We start from the raw sequence: 22,212 nt of genomic DNA on the forward strand, positions 1-22,212 counted from the left end.
AGCGGTATTCTGACGGACATTCCGACGGAAAATGAAATCCTCGGAATATCCCGAAGAATTTCCGAGGAAATTCCGAGGAAGCACAAAATTGGGTTTCCTCGGAATTTCCTCGGAATATACCGACGGAATTCCGAGGAAATATTTATTCGTCGGAATATTCCGAGGAAATTCCGAGGGAAAATGGGTTCCTCGGAAAAAACCGATGAATTCCGAGGAAATATTATAGCCGTTGGAGAGCCGTTGGGGGATTTTACAAAATTCAGAGGAAATTCCGACGAACTAGCCTTTTCCGTCGGAATTCCGTCGGAATTTCCTCGGTCTGTCGGCAGGATTTAAACTATAAATACAAGCACTCCTCTTCCTCTTCATTCACTCCATATCTTCATCCTCCCTCTTACTCTATTTACACACGAATTTGATTCATAAAAATATGTCTTCTTCAAATTATTTTCGTTCTTGGATCGATCGACCTCATTTGGATCCGAACACGAGATTGCTTACGGAAGAATACCAACGAGGTATAACCGAATTCATGGGGTTAGTTCACCGACAACCGGAAGAAAAAACAGGTATGTTAAGATGTCCTTGCTCTAATTGTAAAAATAGAAAGGTTATTAAAGAGTGGGATGTTTGGACTCATCTATATTTGAGTGGGTTTACACGAAGTTACAAAATTTGGTATCATCATGGGGAAACTGATTATGAACATGGTAGTACTAGCGAACCTCAGCCAGCGGTTAGATTAGAAGAACCAATTAGAACGGATGTAGATTATGGTGTAGGTACTGAGCAGATGGTAAATGATCATTTTAGAGGGGAAGATTTACCCAATGCAGAAGCTAGGAGATTTTATGATATGTTGGATGCTGGAAAGCAACCATTGTACGAAGGTTGCAGAGATGGTCATTCAGCTTTATCATCTGCTACAAGATTGATGGGCATTAAAACAGATTATAATTTGGCTGAAGACTGTGTGGATGCGATTGCTGATTTTGTAAAAGGTATTCTACCCGAGGATAATGTAGCTCCTGGTTCATACTACGAGGTTCAGAAACTCGTAGCTGGTCTTGGTTTATCGTATCAGGTAATAGATGTATGCAGCGACAACTGCATGATTTATTGGAGGGCGGATGAACAGCGGGTTACATGCAAATTTTGTGGAAAGCCTCGTTATAAAGATACGAGTGGAAGAGTTCCAGTGCCATATAAAAGGATGTGGTATTTACCTTTGACGGAAAGGTTGCAGAGGTTGTATCTGTCTGAACGCACAGCGCAACCAATGAGATGGCATGCGGAGCACTCAACAGATGGTGAGATCAGACATCCTTCAGATGCAAAAGCGTGGAAGCATTTCCAATCAAAGTATCCCGACTTTGCGTATGAGAGAAGAAATGTCTACCTTGGATTATGTACTGATGGTTTCAGTCCGTTTGGCAAGAGTGGAAGACAGTATTCTCTATGGCCCGTCATTCTTACACCATACAACCTACCCCCAAACTTGTGCTTGCGACGAGAGTTTTTGTTTCTCTCGATTCTCGTTCCCGGACCAGAGCATCCTAAGAGATCACTTGATGTGTTTCTTCAGCCACTAATATATGAGTTGCAACAACTATGGGCTCAAGGTGCTGAAACATACGATGTTTCGTGTAAAGAAAACTTTCAAATGCGGGCAGTACTAATGTGGACAATAAGTGATTTTCCAGCATATGGTATGTTGTCTGGATGGACAACGCATGGAAGGCTATCATGTCCATATTGTCAAGATAACACTGATGCTTTCCAACTAAAACACGGAAGGAAAACGTGTTGGTTTGACTGTCACAGGAGATTCCTACCACCTGATCATCCATATCGTAGGAGTAGGAATTTGTTTACGAAGAACAAGAGGGTGTTTGACAGTCCACCTCCGGAAATTTGTGGGAAAGATTTGAAGATACAACTAAGAGATTTTGGTGCAGAAAGGACGCCAGACGTCGGTGGACATGAGCGTTTTCCGGTAGATGCTGTTGGAGAACTACATAACTGGCACAAAAAAAGTATTTTCTGGGATCTGCCATACTGGGAGGATCATCTGCTAAGGCATAATTTAGATGTCATGCATATTGAGAAGAACTTTTTTGACAATCTCATGAACACGATCCTTAATGTTCAAGGTAAAACAAAGGATAATTTGAAGTCAAGACTGGATTTAGTCGATATATGTGCTCGTTCAGAACTTCATGTTGATGAGAATGGTAGGGCTCCTTTTCCCATATACCGACTTGATGCAGAGGGAAAAGATGCGTTCTTTGATTGGATTTCAAACGATGTGGAATTTCCAGACGGTTACGCATCAAATTTGCGTAACTGTATCGACAGAAAGGAAGGAAAGTTTACTGGCTTGAAAAGCCACGATTGCCATGTAATGATGCAGCGCCTCCTTCCGTTCGCCTTCAAGGAACTATTACCACGAAATGTTCATGAAGCAATTGCAGGGATAAGTGGTTTCTTCCGCGATTTATGCACGAGATCAGTGACTCTTGAAGGTATTGAAAATTTGAAGACTAACATAGCCGTGATTCAGTGCAACCTTGAGAAGATATTTCCTCCCTCATTTTTTGATGTTATGGAGCATCTTGTTATTCACCTGGCAAGAGAATTGGAACTTGGTGGTCCTGTGCAGTATAGATGGATGTATCTGTATGAGCGGTATATGTTCCATTTGAAAAAGATGGTGAAAAATTTAAGTAGGGTGGAAGGTTCTATAGTCGCACAGATGATCAATGAAGAAACTTCAAACTTTGCCGAGTACTACTTTCCAGCAGAAGTTCAGACCAAAAACAGAAGACCTGCTCGGCATGATGATAGAGGCGAACGGGCAACATATCATGTTACGGTTCCAGACATTTTCACAGACGTTGGACGACTTAGCGGAAAACCAAAGGACCGTCGACTTACTGAGCAGGAGCGCAGTCATTTGCAAACATATTTGCTCACCAACTGCGAAGACGTTCTTCAATATGAGAGGTAAATAAATGAGCTTACAAATTTTTATTTTAACAAGTTGAAATTTAAATCTTAATTAATTACATTATTGTCATCATATACAGGATTTTCATGGCAGAAAAGCGGTTCGAGTATAGATACGCCACAGAGGACGAACTAGAAGAAATGAAGCAGAGAGAATTTACTGGATGGATGTTTACTTATGTGAGTGCTTTAAACAAATTAAAATATATTTTATCACATATTTATACTAATTCACATTTATTGATATAACATATATATATATGTGCTATTAATAGGTGTCTGCTGGTTTGGCCAGAGGTGAAACATTTGACGATTGGATACGTGAGATGGTCGTTGGACCAAACTTTGTTGTGAAGTCATATCCGAGATTTTGTACTCGAGGATATGCATTCACAACTCAGAAGAGGAGACGTTCGAGTACGACTTATGATGCTGGCGTTTGTTCTGCATCAGGAGATGATGTATACTACGGACACATACATGAGATTTTGGAAATCAAGTATTTGGGCATGGTTGGATTGCGCTGTACTGTTTTCTATTGTGATTGGCACGACAACACTCCAGATCGAGGTGTGAGAACAGATGCATTTGGTGTTACATCAGTAAATTCGAGGCGAAAGCTGCAATATTATGATCCTTTCATTCTTGCTTCTCAGGCCGATCAGGTATTTAAATGTTAATTATTCAGAATGATTCATCATCATGTGTATTAATTTATAATTTTTTTAAATGTTACAGGTTTGTTATATCAAGTACCCCCGGGTGAGGAACAGAGATGATCCATGGGTTACTGTTACAAGACTCAACCCGAGAGGCCGAGTTCAGGGAAGTTCTGAGCTGGAAGACCCACTACAACCAAGCACATCCGGCAACTTAAGTGCAGCAGAAGATTTAGCTGGAGTTGGCCTTGTAGTCGATTTAACCGACTTTGGAGAGGAAGCCGTCGTTCACGTAGAGGATGAACCAGTGATTGGAGAGTTTCACCAAGATCCAAATTCAGATTCATCTGGTGATGATGACTCGGAAACAGACTACCATTGATTTTTTTTTTTTTTTTTTTAAGAAATACCGAGGAAATTCCGAGGAACACTTGATATAACCTCTTTCCTCGGATATTAGTTATTTGGTTTATCTAGCAAGGCAAAGCTGAATACGAATTAAAAACTACTCAAAACACAACCAAATAAAACGAAGAAACCATGTAAAAGAAATACGAACTCATAATTAAGAAAAAAAAAACTAAGTTCAAAATAACAGAAAATAAGACCATAAAACGTTAGAATAAAAAAGAAAATAAAATAGCGCGGTCGGAAATCAAATGGCAATACTGGCCGGTGATAGCTCCTACTCCTCGTCTCCTGCTCCAGATGTTCCTGCATCATTGGGTCTCTTGGACCTCTTTCTTACCCTGTTTGTACCACTCGAACCCGAACCAGAGCTGGATGGAGAGTTGTCCCGATGAACTACATCATCCTTTTGGCAACGACACGGCCTGATACGTGAAATGGCAGCCCAGATCTTGTGTAGCATGTCGTTGTTTGTCTTTATGCTCTGATCTCTCCAATGTTGTTGCTGGCGCGAAGTGGCGTTCGGTGGAAGCTCTTGCAGCTTGTACTGGCTGGAGTCTGATGGGAGTAGCTGATGGGGTTGTGAATCATCTGGAATGGCTTGTGCAGCCTCATCTTCTCCTTCTTCATCAACCACGGCCTTGCCTTTGGTCTGATATTTTGGCGTGAAGAAGGATGGCTTGTCTACTAGTGCGGTAGCAGGGGGTAGGAACTCAACTGCAGCCTCTGAAAGTAGAGCAGTCAGGCCGATCTGAGGCAGGTGGCAGTAGAGTGTTTTCTTCGCTCGGTCCTGGAATACGTAGACGTAAGGACCATCCCGATCGATCCTCGAGTGGGGACCAGCTATGAACTCCTTACTTACTAGAGAAATGACATCCAGGTAGTTCCAAGCAATGTTGTTCGATCTGTCCAGTGCTACCTGCTGGTTCTGGCAGTCTACACCCACATGTCTAAGGATCCGAGTAATCACTGCACCAAATCCACATGCATTGCTCTTGGATTTGGTTACTTTCCCCTTGTATCCTGCTAAGTTTGCGGCCAGCACCGCTCCCATGTTGAAGGCAGTAGCAGGTGGGAATGTAGAGTTTCCAAATGCCGGTAGCAAATGCCTCACACCTTGGTACAGGAGGCACAACTCCCATTGCGTGACTGATGCGGCTGTGGTTGTCCCGTATAGCAATGAGCCAATGAGGCGTGTCGCATATCTCAGTACTGGGCTCCGGATAAGTGACTCCTTTGCCTGAGAAGATCTATAAACCCCTGTGCCAATCGTTTCCCAGAAGTTCAACAGCTCTGAAGTCCAATAAAGACCAGATGTCCTCTCCCCCGCACTCAATCCAAATAGTCCGCAGAGGTCTGTGAAAGATACCTCATAGTATACTTTCTGCACTACGAATGCCAGAAAACCTTCCTGATGGCTATCATCGGGACGGCTGACGTATGCGGATGCTATGAACTGGCGTACCAACTCCGGATAAGTGGGTTCCTTGAGGTTGCATAGTTGGCCTAGACCCATGTTCTGGAACAGCCCTTCAATGTCTGCTTTGATTCCCAATATTGTCATCGTCTCAGGACATGCTAGTTGTGTAGCCGGAACGGCTACCTTCTTCATGTTGTTGTAGTGGGTGGTATCAGACTTATCCCACTTCTTTGGCCTTTGCGTCTCTCGCTGAGACGAACCCTCTTCTTGTGTGTTCTTCTTTGCTGATGTTTTCGTGCGCTTCATTCTCTACAAAATAGAATCATTGCTCTCAACATGGTTATAATCAATTAAGAACTCAAAGCAACATGAAAATGAAAGGCGAAATCGAGTTGTGATAAAAAAAAACGAAATTGAAAAAAATTCTCAATCCCTAAATCATCTCAATTGTGTTCCAAACTCGTTGATCACAGACAATTGTGTTCTATTCCATGTTTAAACATTTGTTTCATGCATATTTGATCAAGGAATCAACACGGAAATAAGAAATTCACAAAACCCAAAAATTGCTCAAGAACACGATTTCAGAATGTGGAGATTCGCGGAGTATACCTGTCTTAGGGTGAAAACGAGTGTAGGAATCAGGTAGAGCTCGAAAAATCAAGGGGAATAGAGCCCAAAATTGTTCAAATCGGATGATTATAGAGAGAGAAAGGGGGGCGAATTATAGGGGAAATCGGAGGGGATGAGAGTTCTGAGGTTTAGATCCAAAAAAGGTCGGGTTTTGCCTTATAATTCTGTTTCCCGCACACGCATCGATCGATGCGTTTTTGAACAAATACGGATCGATCGATCACATTCTTACGCTTTGGTCCATCTTAGTGATCGATCGATCCGTTTTTGGACATATATCCATCGATCGATCCGTTTATAAAAAAACTTACAAGATTTTTCGAGGACATTCCGAGGAACATTTGAGATTCTCGATCGATCGATGGGATAATCTCATCGATCGATCACATTCTTACGGTCCGGTGCATCTTAGTGATCGATCGATGCGTTTTTGGACATATATCCATCGATCGATCCGTTTATAAAAAAACTTACAAGATTTTCCGAGGACATTCCGAGGAACACTTGAGATTCTCGATCGATCGATGGGATAATCTCATCGATCGATCACATTCTTACGGTCCGGTGCATCTTAGTGATCGATCGATGCGTTTTTGGACATATATCCATCGATCGATCCGTTTATAAAAAAACTTACAAGATTTTCCGAGGACATTCCGAGGAACACTTGAGATTCTCGATCGATCGATGGGATAATCTCATCGATCGATCACATTCTTACGGTCCGGTCCATCTTAGTGATCGATCGATGCGTTTTTGGATATATATACATCGATCGATCCGTTTATAAAAAAAATTGACGTATTGAAACCCCAAACACTAGTTCCTCGGAATTTCCTCAGAATATTCCGAGGAAATTCCGAGGAAGAAGAGGGTTTCCTCGGAGTTCCCTCGGAATAATCCGAGGAAATTCCGAGGAAATAGGGTTTTTAAACCGAAAACAACGTTTTGCGGTTTGAATAACACCTATATAACCCTTATTAAGTGTCTTACGTTCATTATGAAGTCAAATATTTGTTCCTTACCGTATAATTAACACTTTTCCGATTGTATGAACGAAATCCCACAACATAAGAGAAACACTTATACCTTTTAATGAACGGTAAAGGGAATACTTTCAATTAGTTTTGAAATTTTTTATTTCATGGTTTATGCTCATCTATACAAAGAATCCTCAATGGTATGCATTACAATTGTATAAGAAATGAAATACGGCAAAAAAAATTGATGTTTTGAAACCCCAAACACTAGTTCCTCGGTATTTCCTCGGAATATTCCGAGGAAATTCCAACGGATATTTTACTATCCGTCGGAATTTCCTCGGAATATTTTCATTTTACCGGGCAAATATTTCGCGAAAATTGAAATTAGAATTCCGACGGAATTCCGACGGATATTATCCGTCGGACCCTAGGTTTTATAACCACGAGCCCCTTCTTCTTCCCCATTTCTCTCTTCTTCCTCTGCGCGACTCCTCTCTCCTTTCCGGCGATTTCCCCCTGAAATCCGACGATATCTCCGGCGATCTCCCCCTTCTCTTACACAAATCATGTAAGGACCCTATCCCACTCTCTTAGGTTCTATTTGTTAGGTTTTTGTGTAGTTTTGATAGATTTTTGTTAGGGTGATTGGTTAGGATTGTGATTTGGTTGTATAATAGGTTTAGAATTATGATTTGGTTGAATAATTTGTTTTGTTGAATTGATTTAGAATTTTTTTATAATTTTTTATTTTTTTGTATTTATAAAATCGATTTTTGTATATAAAATCGATTTTTGTATTTTACAAATCGATTTTTCTATATAAATTCGATTTTTTGGATTTTACAAAAATATTTTGGTATAAAAATTCGATTTTTTTGGATTTTACAAAACATTTTAAATATCTATAAAACTTTTCTTGTGATTAAAAACTATTATTTGGGATTTAAAAATATTTTTAATATATATATTATTAAAACTATTTTTTTAATTATTAAACTATTTTTTGTTTATTAGAACTATTTTTATATATTTATTAAATATTTTTAATATATATAAATATTTTTTGTCACTATATTATTTGGGATTTTTTTAAAAAACAAAATTAATTTATATATTTCTCTATTTATTAAATATATTTTTTTAATTTACAGGTCTCATGATGATCAGACACGGCCTCGACAGCGTCGTAGTCGTGGTGGTACGGGAAGCCAGTCTCGGGATTCCAGCCATTTTCAGGATTCCCCTGCGCCCCACAGCTCCAACCATACATCTCCCTCTGCTGCACCCGCTCCTGCTCCTCTCGCTCCCGCTGCTGCGTCCGCTCCTGTTCCTCCGGGTCCTCCGGGAGTGATGCGTGTTGCGGAGTTGGTTCAACAGCCCGGTCGTGACCATCTTCCGTATCTCACTCCGTATCCACATGGACGGGGTCAAACATGGTAATTAAACATTTTTTTCTTTAAATTTGGATTCATTATTAACCGTTTATTCTTTTTATTAGGTTCAACCGATCCGGGAACGGGATCAGCGCATGGATCAACCGTATGATGTACTCGGCCCTCGACAGTGGACATCCGACTTTCACTCACTTCCCTACCGACAAGCAGGTTCTGTGGTTTCGTCAGTTTGCGGTAAGTATTCTAATTTTTTACTTATATTTTTAATCTTTAATATAATTTTTCTACTAATTGTGTTTTTTTTTCAGCAAGAGTTCAACTGGAATTCCGATGAGACGCTCTTTATCTATCACCACTTCGTCCATAAAGTAATGGACAACTATGGGAAGCAGATCCACGAGTGGAAGAAGAAGTGGGAAATCAATAAGGTTCGATTTAATTTATTAAACAATTTTTTAATTTATTAAACTATTTTTAATTTATTAAACTATTTTCTTTTTTTTTTATTAAAAGGTCCCAAAGTCGATGAACGACACGGTCTGGAAGGAGTTGTGTGCGCATTGGGATAAAGAAGAGACGAAAGAAACTTCTTCCACCAACTCCACCAACCGCAGGAGCGACCGTAAAGGGAAGGGCATCTACAAGCATAACTTGGGTGCTCAATCTATTGCCACTCTGGGAGATCGCATGGTAAGTTCAACCGTTTTTTCTTCAATTATTTGAGTTTCAGAATTTTAATTTATTGTGCATTTCTTCTAATTTCTAATGTTTCTTTAATTTATGTTTTTTTTCAAGGCGGAAGAAAATGATGGCGAGCCGGTTGATGATCTCGCCCTAATGAGGAGGGCGTATACCAACAAGAAGACCGGCCAGATTGATGACGGTCTTGTGAGGGACGTGGTCGACCTGGTCCAAACTCAGGTGGTAGACGAAGTGTCTCAGCTTCAAACCGAGGATGACGCTTCGACGGCTTCGACCAACTTGTCCCGGTTTCGAATCAACGAAATCGTTGAATCCGTAAGTTCTTTTTTTTTAAAAGTTCAATTCATTTATTTCTTGGTTTAAATTTGTAAATTTGGCTATTTTCTATTCAGTCGGTTCCAAAGAAGAAGGGACGTTTGGTCGGTTTGGGTCGTCGCACCCGGTCGGTTCCTCCTTCTTCTGCACCACCGCCCTTTGTTGATCCAGAAGTACTTACGGCTCAGTTGAAGGACAAAGATGATCGTATATCTTTGTTGGAGACCCAGATGGCGGCTCAACAGGCGGGCTATGAGGCACAGAGGAGGCTGAACCAGCAAATGATGGAGATGATGCAGAGGATGTACCCGAACGAGGTGTTCCCGGACGTGCCAGACCCGTAGTTTTTTTTTTTTTCCAAAAACTCGGAATGTTTTATTTTTATTTGTGAAACTTTGAATATTAATTAATATGATTTCAATTTTAATTTTAATTTCATATTTTCGAATTTAAATTTCAGAAATTTTATTTTTTTAAAAAAATTAATATTTTTTACATTCCGAGGAAATTAATTATATTTTTTACTCGATCGATCGATGCGGTTTTGGACATAAATCCATCGATCGATCTGTTTATAAAAAAACGTTCGGAATATACCGAGCGAAACCTTTCCTCGGAATATACCGAGGGACACATTCCTCGGAATATTCCGAGGAATATGTCCCTCGGTATATTCCTATCGATCGATGTATATATGCCTAAAAACGCATCGATCGATGAACGTCCGAGGAAGTATCCCGACGAAGTTCTCCCTCGGTATATTCCGAGGACCTTTCCGACAAACTAGTGATCCTCGGAATTTCCTCGGAAGTTTATTTCTTCAGAATTCCGTCGGAAAATTCCGAGGAATTTTCGAGGAAAGAAGAAATTCCGAGGAATTATTTCCGACGACTTGTTTCGTCGGTATGTCGTCGGAATAACGATATTCCGACGAAATTCCGACGATTTTTTCCCTCAGAATCCTTGCTCTTTTCTTGTAGTGAATACATTCTTTTTGCATGTCGATAAGGACACGTATATGATAAGCATAAAGTTGACGACAATTTTTTATATATATCGTTGAAGGCTATAACAAGTGGTTATATTTGGTCATTTTAAGGAAACGTATATGTATTTTATTGGTTAAAAAAGTATGTATATTTTTATTGATAAAAGAAGATTAAATGATAAAATTGCATCACATCCTATATTTACTTCAAAGGAGATACAAAACTAAGAAAATATATGTTTAAACTCAAATATATATAAACCAATCACAATAACATAAAATCATGAACATATATATGTAGACAAAATAGTCTAAGAATAGACTAATTCAACATAAATTTAAAATATACATGGCTAAAACAAATTTTATTATAAAAACACACGTTGTCTGTTTACTTGTTGTATATATGTATTTAGACTCGTAAACGAATTATAGATGCACGAGTTTCTGTACTAGAGCCCAAATTACATATAGGATAGGCAAGTAAAAATTTACTTTAAAAAAAACTATTTGTATGTCAATTTGGTGTATTATATGCGTATGTATCTATAAAACATGTATTTTATGTCCAATAGTGTATTTCGTACTTCGAAATGGTATATGCATCTATACAACCTGTATTGAGGATGTGTTAGGCGAAAATGTCATTTCAACGCAATCATCAAATGGACAGAGATGCTAATTAAGTTTGAGGTCAAATGAATCGAACCCGTTACAACAACCACAGTGAATAACCAATCAAAACCTTTCATCACGATATAAAATAAAGTTTTAACACCGACAACTGAATCAATTATAGCTGCTTAATACCTCATTAAGCCATTATGATAGAGATGTATATACTTTTAAATAGTAAAACGTCAGATTAAATGTGGTTGTGGAAGCAAATCAATATATTACTGAATGTGGTGGAATTATATAAAATGATATCATGTGGGCTTTGTTAAACAATAAGCACTTGTCGTAAAAAGTTGTGGCTGTGAGAGTTTCTCGAATCTAAAAGCTAATGGTAAGTGCCTTTGATCCAAAACAACTCTTGTCTTTAAAAATGTTATTCAATTACACCTTAGTCAGATGATATGTTCCTATCATTCACATGTAATAACATACAAAAATATGTGTGTGTATATAATCACATTTGAGTGGGGTCTTTATTACCTTTTAGTTTGCTTTCTCTTTTTGTTTTACTAAGCTTTACTTTTCCTTTCAATTTATAGTTTGCTTTTTTAACTAAGCTTTACTTTTCCTTGCAATTATAAATCAAATTTATTCATTTATATTTTATATATGTTAGATTTTATACATGGCCACTTTGCTAGATTTATTAGGTAATCCATAGATATCAGTGCTTACGACTTTCATATTAAAATTAAGTTTGAATAATTGTTAATTAAGAGAGTGCGGACTTAATGATGTGGGCGGTACTTCATGATAATATTGTAGTGAAATAAAGCTACAAAAAAAATATGGAAAGAGATAATATAAATTATTATGCGGTAGATGGAATATGCTAAATGCATGGTCACAATGGAGCAAACTAATGATCCATATCTAAATCCTATTTTAGAAAGGATGAAATAAAAATATACAATGAATTAGCGACATGCTATAAAGCTACAATTTAATTTAATTTAGCTCCGGTAACCCCTTTCCGTAGTATCTTGTAAATGTGTGTGTTTACGTATACAACTGACCACCAAATCCTCCACATACTTAACTTTTCATCTTTGAATTTTCTTTTGTAAGTTGGGAACACACAAATAGATACAAACACTCGAAACAAACAAATGACACAACGAAGAGATGCAAGTGGCAAAGATGGAGTTGTTTGATTCAGAGGCAAACAACAAGAGACACAAACTCAATGTCACATGGCTCCTCGTAGAACTCGACACCGACTTTAGTTTATTCACTAGTCTTCTTAATTTCGCATACTTACAAATCATATGTGGGTGGCTGATAAATTTAAAAGTTAGGCACAAGATAGTAAATATTTTTAACTTTTTAGAAAATGACTTTGTTCTTTCTTTCTTTACATCAGAAGAGAGCAACCAATAATATAGCAAAATGGCTTCTCTTCTGAGTTCCCACATATCCCTCCCTATACATGGCATCTTTAATTTTTTCCCATAAACAATATGTGAGATGAATTGGTTAAATATAAAAATGAAGTTCTTTTCGTATGGACCGGTCACTGAATATATCCACAAACAAGATGCAAGGTATGATCTCAATGGAAGACTTGAGAGGAGACGTAGTATATACTCCCATTGAAGAAAGGTCTTAATTAGATCTTCTTTTCACTTGAAATCTAAAGGGAAGCCGACGAGATGTCCCTCTACCGACTTGAGTTTGTCCATAGGATCGCTTCTCTGGTGATATTCCCAAGTCGATGGTTGTGTGTCCCAGTTTCTCCTTCCAATACGATATACTTTGTCTGAACACAATTCTAGACACATATATCCAAGAATTCTTATGTAACATCTCAACTTGTGATATATGGAAATCCTTAAAAAGATTGATTTGACTATTTAAAATTCTAAAGTTTGGAGTAGTGAAAGGATGGGTAATCTATCGGGAAGTGAATCGCGATACTATGTGAGTGAGGTCAAAACACCGGGAAAGGTCGGGTGGTGATTGCAAGGTCAGTAAACATGACTTTTAAGCCTTGAAAAAATTAATGGACCGTCCGTTGGAACTGGATGGGGTCCACGGGTCAAGAGAGCGGGCGTAGGTGGCCCATTAGCTGTGGGTGGTCGGGCGTTATAAGTGGTATCAGAGCTAGTTAGCCATCTCGATTCTGACCCGCGAAGCGTCTTGAGACATGTCGTGGGGCGCAACGAACACGTTGCATTCTTTGAGAAGGGGTGAATTGTAACATTCCGAGTTGTGATACATGGAAATGCTTAAGAGGATTGATTTGACTACCTACGTTACCAAAGTTGACTTACCTTTTCCGTCACACATTCATTTAGAACTCCAGAGTTAAGCGTGTTTGGGCTGGAGTAATGAAAGGATGGGTGACCTATCGGAAAGTGATTCGTGATACCGTGCGAGTGAGATCAGAATACGAGAAAATGTCGGGTGGTGATCGCAAGATCAGTATGTTGACTTAAGCTTGAAGTTAACTTAGGTTATAAGTTATCCTAATGAGATTAGGATTATAAAGATTGAGGGTTATCTTTAAGATATGGTTCCTAATGAGTTTAGGAGTTTAAAAGTGTTATATAAGGAGATGCTATGGTTGTGGCATAACTTGTGAGTTTGAATTTGAGAGCTTTAGTTTTTGAGATTGTTTCTAAAGCTATTAATAAAGTGAGTTATTATTGAGATCAATGTCTTGGGTCATAAGTTTACGATTCAATAATTGGTATCAGAGCATTCTATTGAATTCTTAAATAAAATCCAAGAGGAGAAGTTCTGTGAGACATGGGGGACAAAGATATAGTTGCGACGACTATCAAGCCGAAGGAGAGTACTACAACCATACAATGCCCTATGCTCACTGCCACCAACTACACAGTGTGGAGCATGAGGATGAAGGTGGCGCTAAAGGTACATAAAGTGTGGGAGACGATAGAACCGGGGACACATGATGGAGACAAGAACGATATGGCTCGAGCATTGTTGTTTCAGTCCATACCAGAAGTCCTAATTCTACAAGTAGGGGATCTTGACACCTCAAAACTTGTGTGGGAAGAAATAAAAGCAAGGCATGTGGGAGCTGACAGAGTTCGTGAGGCTAGGTTACAAACACTCATGGACGAGTTTAGTCGATTGAAGATGAAAGACACAGAGACCATTGATGATTTCTCTGGTAAACTTGCAAAGATGTCTTCAAAATCTTCAGCTTTAGGAGAAGACATAGAGGAATCTAAACTCGTCAAGAAATTTCTTCATAGCCTTCCGAGGAAGAAGTATATACATATCATAGTTGCTCTTGAAGGTTCTAAACCTCAACACCACCAGCTTTGAGGATATTGTGGGCAGGCTAAAAGCCTATGAGGAGAGGATCGTAGATGATGATCAGCCTGATGATCAAGGAAAACTCATGTATGCCAATGCTGACTCCCAATCACAAACAGAAACCTACGGAAGAGGAAGGGGACGTGGTGGACGTTATGGTAACATAGGAAGAGGGCGTGGACGATACAACAATCAGCAAGACTGGAAGAAAGGTAGAGATACTTCGCGTGTGGTATGTTTCAGATGCGATAAAACTGGCCACTATGCCTATCTATGTCCAGACCGGTTACTTAAGCTCCAAGAAACACAAGAGAATGAAGCTGAGAGCACACACGAGGCTGAGGAGCTGATGATGAATGAAGTCGTGTATTTGAAAGAGGAGAATGTGATGCCAAGCAAGTTTGAAACGCACACTGATAAAGACAATGTCTGGTATTTAGACAATGGCGCAAGCAATCACATGTTAGGTAATCGTGCTTACTTTGCAAAGATTGATGAGAGAATCACAGGGAAAGTGAGATTTGGAGATGACTCGCGCATAGACATAAAACGAAAAGGTTCAATTATCTTCATAAGCAAGGATGGAAAGAAGAAAATCTTGGTCGATGTCTACTTTATACCAGACTTGAAGAGCAATATTATCAGCCTTGGACAAGCTACCACTACAAGAAAAATGGCTTTTCTTAGCGGCCGAAAAAACGCTATCTAAAGATACCATAGCGTTTTAACAAGCGTTATATCATCGCCCGTTATAATAGGTCACACACTTTAGATAGCGGTTTATTGCATTGCTATCGTATTACGAGATATAATAGCGTTTTTCTCTATGCAATAAAATATTCTTTTATAGCATTTCATTTATGCTATTATTTACATAATTATAAATACATATATTAATTGTTATTTTTAATATTATAATTGCAATTAACTAAATGCAATTATTTTTTAGTATGCTTTTATACGAAATAGAAATAATAATAATAATTTTATTAATAAATTACAAAAATGTTGTATTACAGTAAAGCGAAGCAAAAAAAAAATCTAAACTAAACCAAAGCAAAAACAAACTACACAGAAGTAAGAAAAACACTAAACCAAAGCAGAAAAACCTAAATATAAATCTAAACTGCCGCATCACGCCATCGTCATAGCGCCGCATCACGTCTCGTCATCATCATCCGGCGCATCATGCGGTATCTCCTTTTTCTTCACTCTCTGGTGAACAGAGGCCGCTAGCAACGACGCCGTACCTCCCCTGTCTTCAATCTCACGACAACCACCAACTCTGCTCATGACCCACCTTCCTGTACCAAAAAATCAAAACAAAATCAGAGAGAGAGAGAGAGAGAGGTCTATGTTGTCGGATGGCGATGGTGGTGACGAGTGGTGGTGGTGGTGGTGTCGGACGGCATTGGTGGTGACCAGTGATGGTTTCAAAAGGAGGAGGTGACGAGCTTCACTAGAAAGAAGAAGATTGCAGAGGACCAGAGGTTATGAGAGATGAAGATATGAGATTGCGGAGGATTGTGGAAAGATTGATAATTTAGTTTAAGATCTTTGAGGAATCACAAAGGTCGTGAGTCGTGAGAAACAAAAAGAATAAAGAGATAATGAGAAAAAAGAATAATAATATCCGTTAGATTTAAGGTCTATCAACGGTGGTGATTAATATTATAGTTATCTTCACCATTCTAAATTGGCTCCTCCTATTGGTCAAGGTTTTTCCTCTTTATTTTTTTTTTCTTTGTTGTACTCTATTTCTTTAATGTTTGGTATATTTAATTGTTATTTTTATTTTGTGGTTGATAATCTAGTTATTATTATAATTGTGGGATTAAGATTTGTGACTAAACTTTTAAAAATATAAATTTAAAATTTATATATTGATTTTATAAAACTAATGATATAAGATTACAAAATGGTTATATTTCACTTTCTACAAGCAATTTAAGTCAAATAAAATTAAGATTAACAAACTCAGCAAAATAACTATGATTAATAAGATGATTAGATTTTACTTTTATAAGCAATATGCAATTTAAAGTTAAATAATATAAAATATTAGAGTTTTAATATTTTAGTTAGAGTTTAGGGTATATGATTAATTTGGAGTATGATATATATATATATATATATATATATATATATATAGGGTTTGAGGGTTAAAAGTTTGGAGTATTGATTTAAGATTTTAAGCTAAAGTTTGAAACCAAATTTGAATTTATTTTAAGAATTAGATTTAAGTTTAATTATTTTTTTATTTAGAGTTTAAATTTAAAGTTATGAGTTTAGAATAGAGGTTGAGTATATGGTTAAAGGTTTAGGGTATTGATATTTGCAATTAATTTTTAAAAAGAAATAACTTTAATTTTATATTTAATATTTTTAGTTAAATTTAAGATTTAATGTTAGAATATTAGAGTTTAAAGTTTGTGTTTAGATTTTAGGGTTTAAAAATTCATTTAGGGTTTAGGGATTTAAAAAGACAAACATAGCGTTTTTAATTTTGTGCTATTAAAAATATGCTATCATAGCGTTTTTAAATATATCATCTTTTCATAGCGTTTCCAAATATATAAACACTATCTAAAACTAAAGGGTATGTCAACCATAGCGTAAAGGCAAAAAAAACTATCTTTTACTGCTATCAAAACTCATATTTCTTGTAGTGTACAGAGTCTGGCTGTGATGTTCGAATGAAAGAAGACTATCTCACACTATATGATCGTGACGGGAACCTACTGGTGAAAGCCATCAGGTCCAAGAACCGCTTGTATAAAGTGACTATGGAGGTTGACAATACTAAGTGTCTTCAAGTCTCAAAAGATGATGATTCAGCCGTTTGGCATGCGAAACTTGGGCATGTAAGCCGAGAAACTATGCGAAGTATGGTTAGTAAAGAGATAGTTACGGGCATACCTAACCTGAGCATTGAGAATGAAACTTGCGCGTCATGTCTGCTAGGAAAACAGGCACGAAGAAGCTTCCCTAAAGCCACTACATATCGTGCCTCACACGTCCTGAAGCTTATTCATGGAGACCTTTGCGGACCAATATCTCCAACAACGGCTTCCAAGAAGAGGTATGTGTTCGTATTGATTGATGATCATACACGGTATATGTGGTCTATATTGTTGGAGGAGAAAGGCGAAGCTTTCGAGAAATTCAAAATCTTCAAGAAACTTGTAGAGCAAGAAACATGAAGTATCATCGGTACACTCAGAACTGATAGGGGTGGAGAATTTACTTCTCAAGATTTTCAAGCCTTCTGTGACCAGCATGGAATAAAACGTCATCTGACAGCACCGTACTCACCTCAGCAAAACGGAGTCGTTGAGAGACGAAACCGTACTCTAATGGAGATGACTCGCAGCATGATGAAACATATGAGTGTGCCAAGTTACTTGTGGGGCGAAGCCGTAATATCTTATTAATAGAGTTACGACAATAACTTTGAAGCTACATACACCATATGAGTGCTACAAGAAGAAGAAGCCAAACGTTGGACACTTGAGGGTTTTTGGCTGCGTTTGCTATGCTAAGAATGAGGCACCACATCTCAGGAAGTTAGATAACAGATCAAGAGAGTTGGTACACCTAGGAATTGAACCAGGATCAAAAGCATACCGGTTATATGATCCTACAAAACGAAGGATTGTTGTGAGCAGAGATGTGATTTTCATCGAAAATCAAAGATGGAAGTGGAATAAGAAGAAAACCAACGAGTCTACTATGATAATGTTTCCAATGACAAGTAGTGAAGATACCTCTGATACAGTTGCTGAGGGAGATGAGAGTGAGCACGTGTCAAGCGATGAAGAAGGTCGTGAGGAAACAGAGCAAACAAAGGATCAAGCAATCTTGAGAAGATCTACAAGGCAAACGTCGAGACCAAGTTATTGGAGGATTATGTGTTGATGTCTGAGATATTTGAGATCGAACGGATCCTTCTGCTTATCAATGAGGAACCATGGGACTGGAACGAGGCAAAAGACCAGAAGGTGTGGAGGAATGCGTGCGAAGAAGAGATTACTTCCATCAAGAAGAATAAAACGTGGACTCTCGTTGATCTTCCAGAAGGATGCAAAGCAATTGGGTTGAAGTGGGTCTTCAAGGTAAAACGTAATGCGGATGGTAGCATTAATAATTTCAAAGCGAGGTTAGTGGCTAAGGGATATGTGCAACGCCATGGTGTTGATTTTGACGAAATTTTCGCACCGGTCGCAAGGCTGGAGATGGTACGTGTGATCATAGCTTTAGCTGCGTCCAGTGGCTGGGAGATACATCATCTCGATGTGAAAACCGCGTTTCTTCACGGCGAGTTAAAAGAAGAAGTATTTGTTTCACAGCCATATGGGTTCAAGATCAAAGGAAGTGAACATCAGGTATACAAGCTGCATAAGGCTCTCTACGGTTTGAAACAAGCCCCAAGGGCGTGGAACATCAAGCTGAACCAGATCCTCAAAAAACTTGGGTTCACACGCTGCTCCAAGGAGTCCTCATTGTATCAAAGGAAGACAAAACACTCACTCCTTCCCGTAGCAGTCTATGTTGATGACTTACTCGTCACAGGATCAGAGTTCGACGACATACGAGCCTTTAAGGAAGAGATGGGGAGTAAATTCGAGATGAGTGATCTCGGGAAACTTAACTACTATCTTGGGATTGAGGTTATCCAGACCAAAGATGGAGTGGTGCTGAAACAAGAAAGATATGCTACGAAGATAATTGAAGAAGCAGGAATGGCTAAGTGTAATGCGGTACATGTGCCAGTGGAGCCATGATTAAAGCTATCTAAAGGCGCAGAGGAGGCAACGATAAACGAGAGAGAGTTCAGACGCAACATTGGCTGTCTTCAATACTTGATCCATACCAGACCCGATCTCGCCCAATGTGTTGGAGTATTAAGTCGTTACATGCATGATCCAAGAAGCTCTCATGGAGCTGCACTGAAGCAAGTCCTTCGGTATTTAAAGGGAACGTGTTCTCTTGGACTCTTCTACGGTAACGATGGAATGAAGGAGCTAATAGGATACAGTGACAGTAGCTATAATGTGGATCCCAATGATGGTAAAAGCACAACAGGTCACATTTTCTATTTAAACAATTGCCCAGTGACTTGGTGCTCTCAGAAGCAAGAAATTGTTGTTTTATCTTCCTGTGAGGCTGAGTATATGGCCGCTACAGAGACAGCAAAACAAGCTTTGTGGCTGCAGGAGTTACTTGAAGAGATCACTGAAGATGGAGTCGAAAAAATGGTGATTCGCATTGATAACAAATCAGCAATCGCACTTGCCTAGAATCCAGTGTTTAATGGACGTAGTAAGCACATACGCACAAGGTTTCACTTCATAAGAGAGTGTGCTGAGAAGGGCTTGGTGGTCGTTGAGCATGTAGCCGGGAAGGAGCAGAAGGCTGATATACTAACCAAAGCACTTGGGAGAATCAACTTTAAAGACATGAGAAGTCTTATTGGAGTTCAAGATGTGTCAAATGGTTAGATCAAGCTTAAGGGGGAGAATGTTGACTTAAGCTTGAAGTTAACTTTGGTTATAAGTTATCCTAATGAGATTAGGATTATAAAGATTGAGGGTTATCTTTAAGATATGGTTCCTAATGAGTTTAGGAGTTTAAAAGTGTTATATAAGGAGAAACTATGATTGTGGCATAACTTGTGAGTTTGAGTTTGAGAGCTTTAGTTTTTGAGATTGTTTCTAAAGCTATTAATAAAGTGAGTTATTATTGAGATCAATTGTCTTGGGTCATAAGTTTACGATTCAATACAGTAAACATGACTTTCGATCCTTGGAAAAATTAATGGACCGACCGCTGAAACATGATGGGACCCACAGGTCGAGAGAGCGGGCGGGGATGACCTATTAGCCATGGACGGTTTGGGCGTTATAGAATAATCATAATCCAAAATCATCTCAGAGGAATTATTTTCATGCTTAACAATAATGTTAGTGTCCAAAGCGGAAGTAAGACCAGATAAATCGAGATTGTACCTAGAAATTCTAAATCATTTGGATTTAGATCATTGGGGACATAAGAGAAGACATCCTGATATATCAATGTGTCTGTCTCCATTGTTTTGCGATATATAAAGCTAACGGGTTATACCTGGCAAGTGGAATTATATAGTTCAATATGTAATCTTGTTTCTAACCTTGGCGGTTGCCATCCATATCTTGTAAGTTTTTTTTTTCAAAAAGATGGTGGTTAAGCTGGGTACAAGCCACCAAGCCATGCTAGATCTGAGTGGCTTCGAGCTGTGATCCGTCCATTACCGAGAGAGGAAGGTGAGAGCTGCTCAGTGAAACCAGCCTCACACCTCTTTAGGAACCTCCTGAGTCAAGCCTTCCCTCAACAAACAAGATTCACTTTCAGCTTGGACTGGGCATCCCAGAACTTGCTACAACAGATCCGACCAGTGGGACGGGCCAATGTTCCACCATCTCAATGTCCCCACATAGGTCAAAAAGCCCTTGTTACTGAGCTCAGACATCTCCTTGTAAGTTGAATCTAAGAAATGGTCAATCTAGAAACAAATAGCCAAAGGTCACATTTATGTAAATATTAGCACGCATAGCATGCAGTAAGAGTCTTAAGACCCTTCAATGACAACCATTATTTGAAAGTTTAAGTTAAGGAGGTTTAGATTACCTTTCATCATTGAGTTTACGTACGACATCAATTAGGATCACTTCCGTAATGCTTGATGGGCTTTAAATTTAGTAGGGTTTGAACGATGATAGGGAAACCTTTCAATTTCAAAGCTTATTGGTCGTATTATGTGTTCTTTGCATGAAGTTCCATGTATGCATTGCACTTAGAGCACCATTAACCCTAGCACTCCTAATGGGGCTCTTAATCATTTTTTAGTAATAAATGGGTGTTAAACACTTAATTTAAGAAACCTCTAAATTGTTGTCCTTCCAATGCAAGTATCTTATTTAGGGGTTCTTAAAAAAAATTGAACATTGTTTTATTTAAGATAAAATGTAGAGAAGGAGTAGAAATATGATTTACCTGTGTTTCTTGTGAAGTGATTCTAGGCCGACTCGTCCATGGCATTTTGCATATGCTGCAGCCATCTCTCCGCAGCTTCATGAGTCAGTGGAAACGGATGGTGACGACCAATCAGAGCAGGATGACCTACACACAAAGCTCATTAGCAACAAAGAGTTTCGCAGATGACATGTCATACTCATTCAAACCCAACTCATATATATATATATATATATTCAAATGTCTATAGTTATACAATGATACAGACACAAGTGAGGTGCATGTCTTCTGTACTAAGTGAGTATCACAAGGAGACGACTAAATATGTCGGTCAATCTTAAAAGAACAGCTAGAACCAAACAAACATTTGAAGGCATTCACCAGATTATAGTAAAGGAAGAAGAATCCAAAATGTAAAAAAGACTTTACCTTTCCTTTGAGAATACAGAGGAGGGCCTCCCATACGCTTGACGAAGAACTCATACTGGTTCTGGATGACACTGTGGAGGTTGAATAACCTTCTGTGGAAGCTAATCTCCTGAAATTTACAAGAACAAATTCAACTTAAAACCCGCAAAAGTTACATGACAGGACAAATTAAAACTTCAATGAGCTGGAGACACCACAAAGTTATTGCATTCTCCTGAAAATTGAACCATAAGAACTGATAAAAACAAACGAGATAATAGTACACAATAAGAAGAAGTGAAGTCTACAAACCCAC

The 22,212-nt window shown here is 38.5% G+C and overlaps 2 protein-coding genes and 1 long non-coding RNA gene across 4 annotated transcripts; 2 read left to right on the forward strand and 1 right to left on the reverse strand.

The window, feature by feature from the left end:
- Positions 1 to 13,940: 13,940 nt before the first annotated feature.
- Positions 13,941 to 15,186, forward strand: LOC106403752. The gene is made up of 2 exons (XM_013844547.1): positions 13,941 to 14,428; positions 14,502 to 15,186. Exons 1-2 carry the CDS (start codon positions 13,941 to 13,943, stop codon positions 15,184 to 15,186), a joined length of 1,173 nt encoding a protein of 390 aa, XP_013700001.1.
- A 4,207-nt stretch (positions 15,187 to 19,393) lies between these two features.
- LOC125580047 (secreted RxLR effector protein 161-like) lies at positions 19,394 to 19,777 on the forward strand. The gene has a single exon (XM_048744003.1). The coding sequence runs from the start codon at positions 19,394 to 19,396 to the stop codon at positions 19,775 to 19,777; it is 384 nt and encodes a 127-aa protein (XP_048599960.1).
- Positions 19,778 to 20,392: 615 nt separating this feature from the next.
- LOC106357776 lies at positions 20,393 to 22,143 on the reverse strand. 2 transcript variants are annotated; one of them, XR_007318637.1, is made up of 3 exons: positions 21,918 to 22,143; positions 21,144 to 21,635; positions 20,393 to 21,018 (listed from the first exon to the last, which is right to left on the reverse strand). It is a non-coding gene; the product is annotated as an uncharacterized LOC106357776 (long non-coding RNA). The 2 variants fall into 2 exon arrangements; XR_007318636.1 differs by having other exon boundaries at positions 20,393 to 21,635.
- Positions 22,144 to 22,212: the final 69 nt, after the last annotated feature.

This window comes from Brassica napus, chromosome C1 (genome assembly GCF_020379485.1).
Source record: "Brassica napus cultivar Da-Ae chromosome C1, Da-Ae, whole genome shotgun sequence".
Lineage (NCBI taxonomy): Eukaryota > Viridiplantae > Streptophyta > Magnoliopsida > Brassicales > Brassicaceae > Brassica > Brassica napus.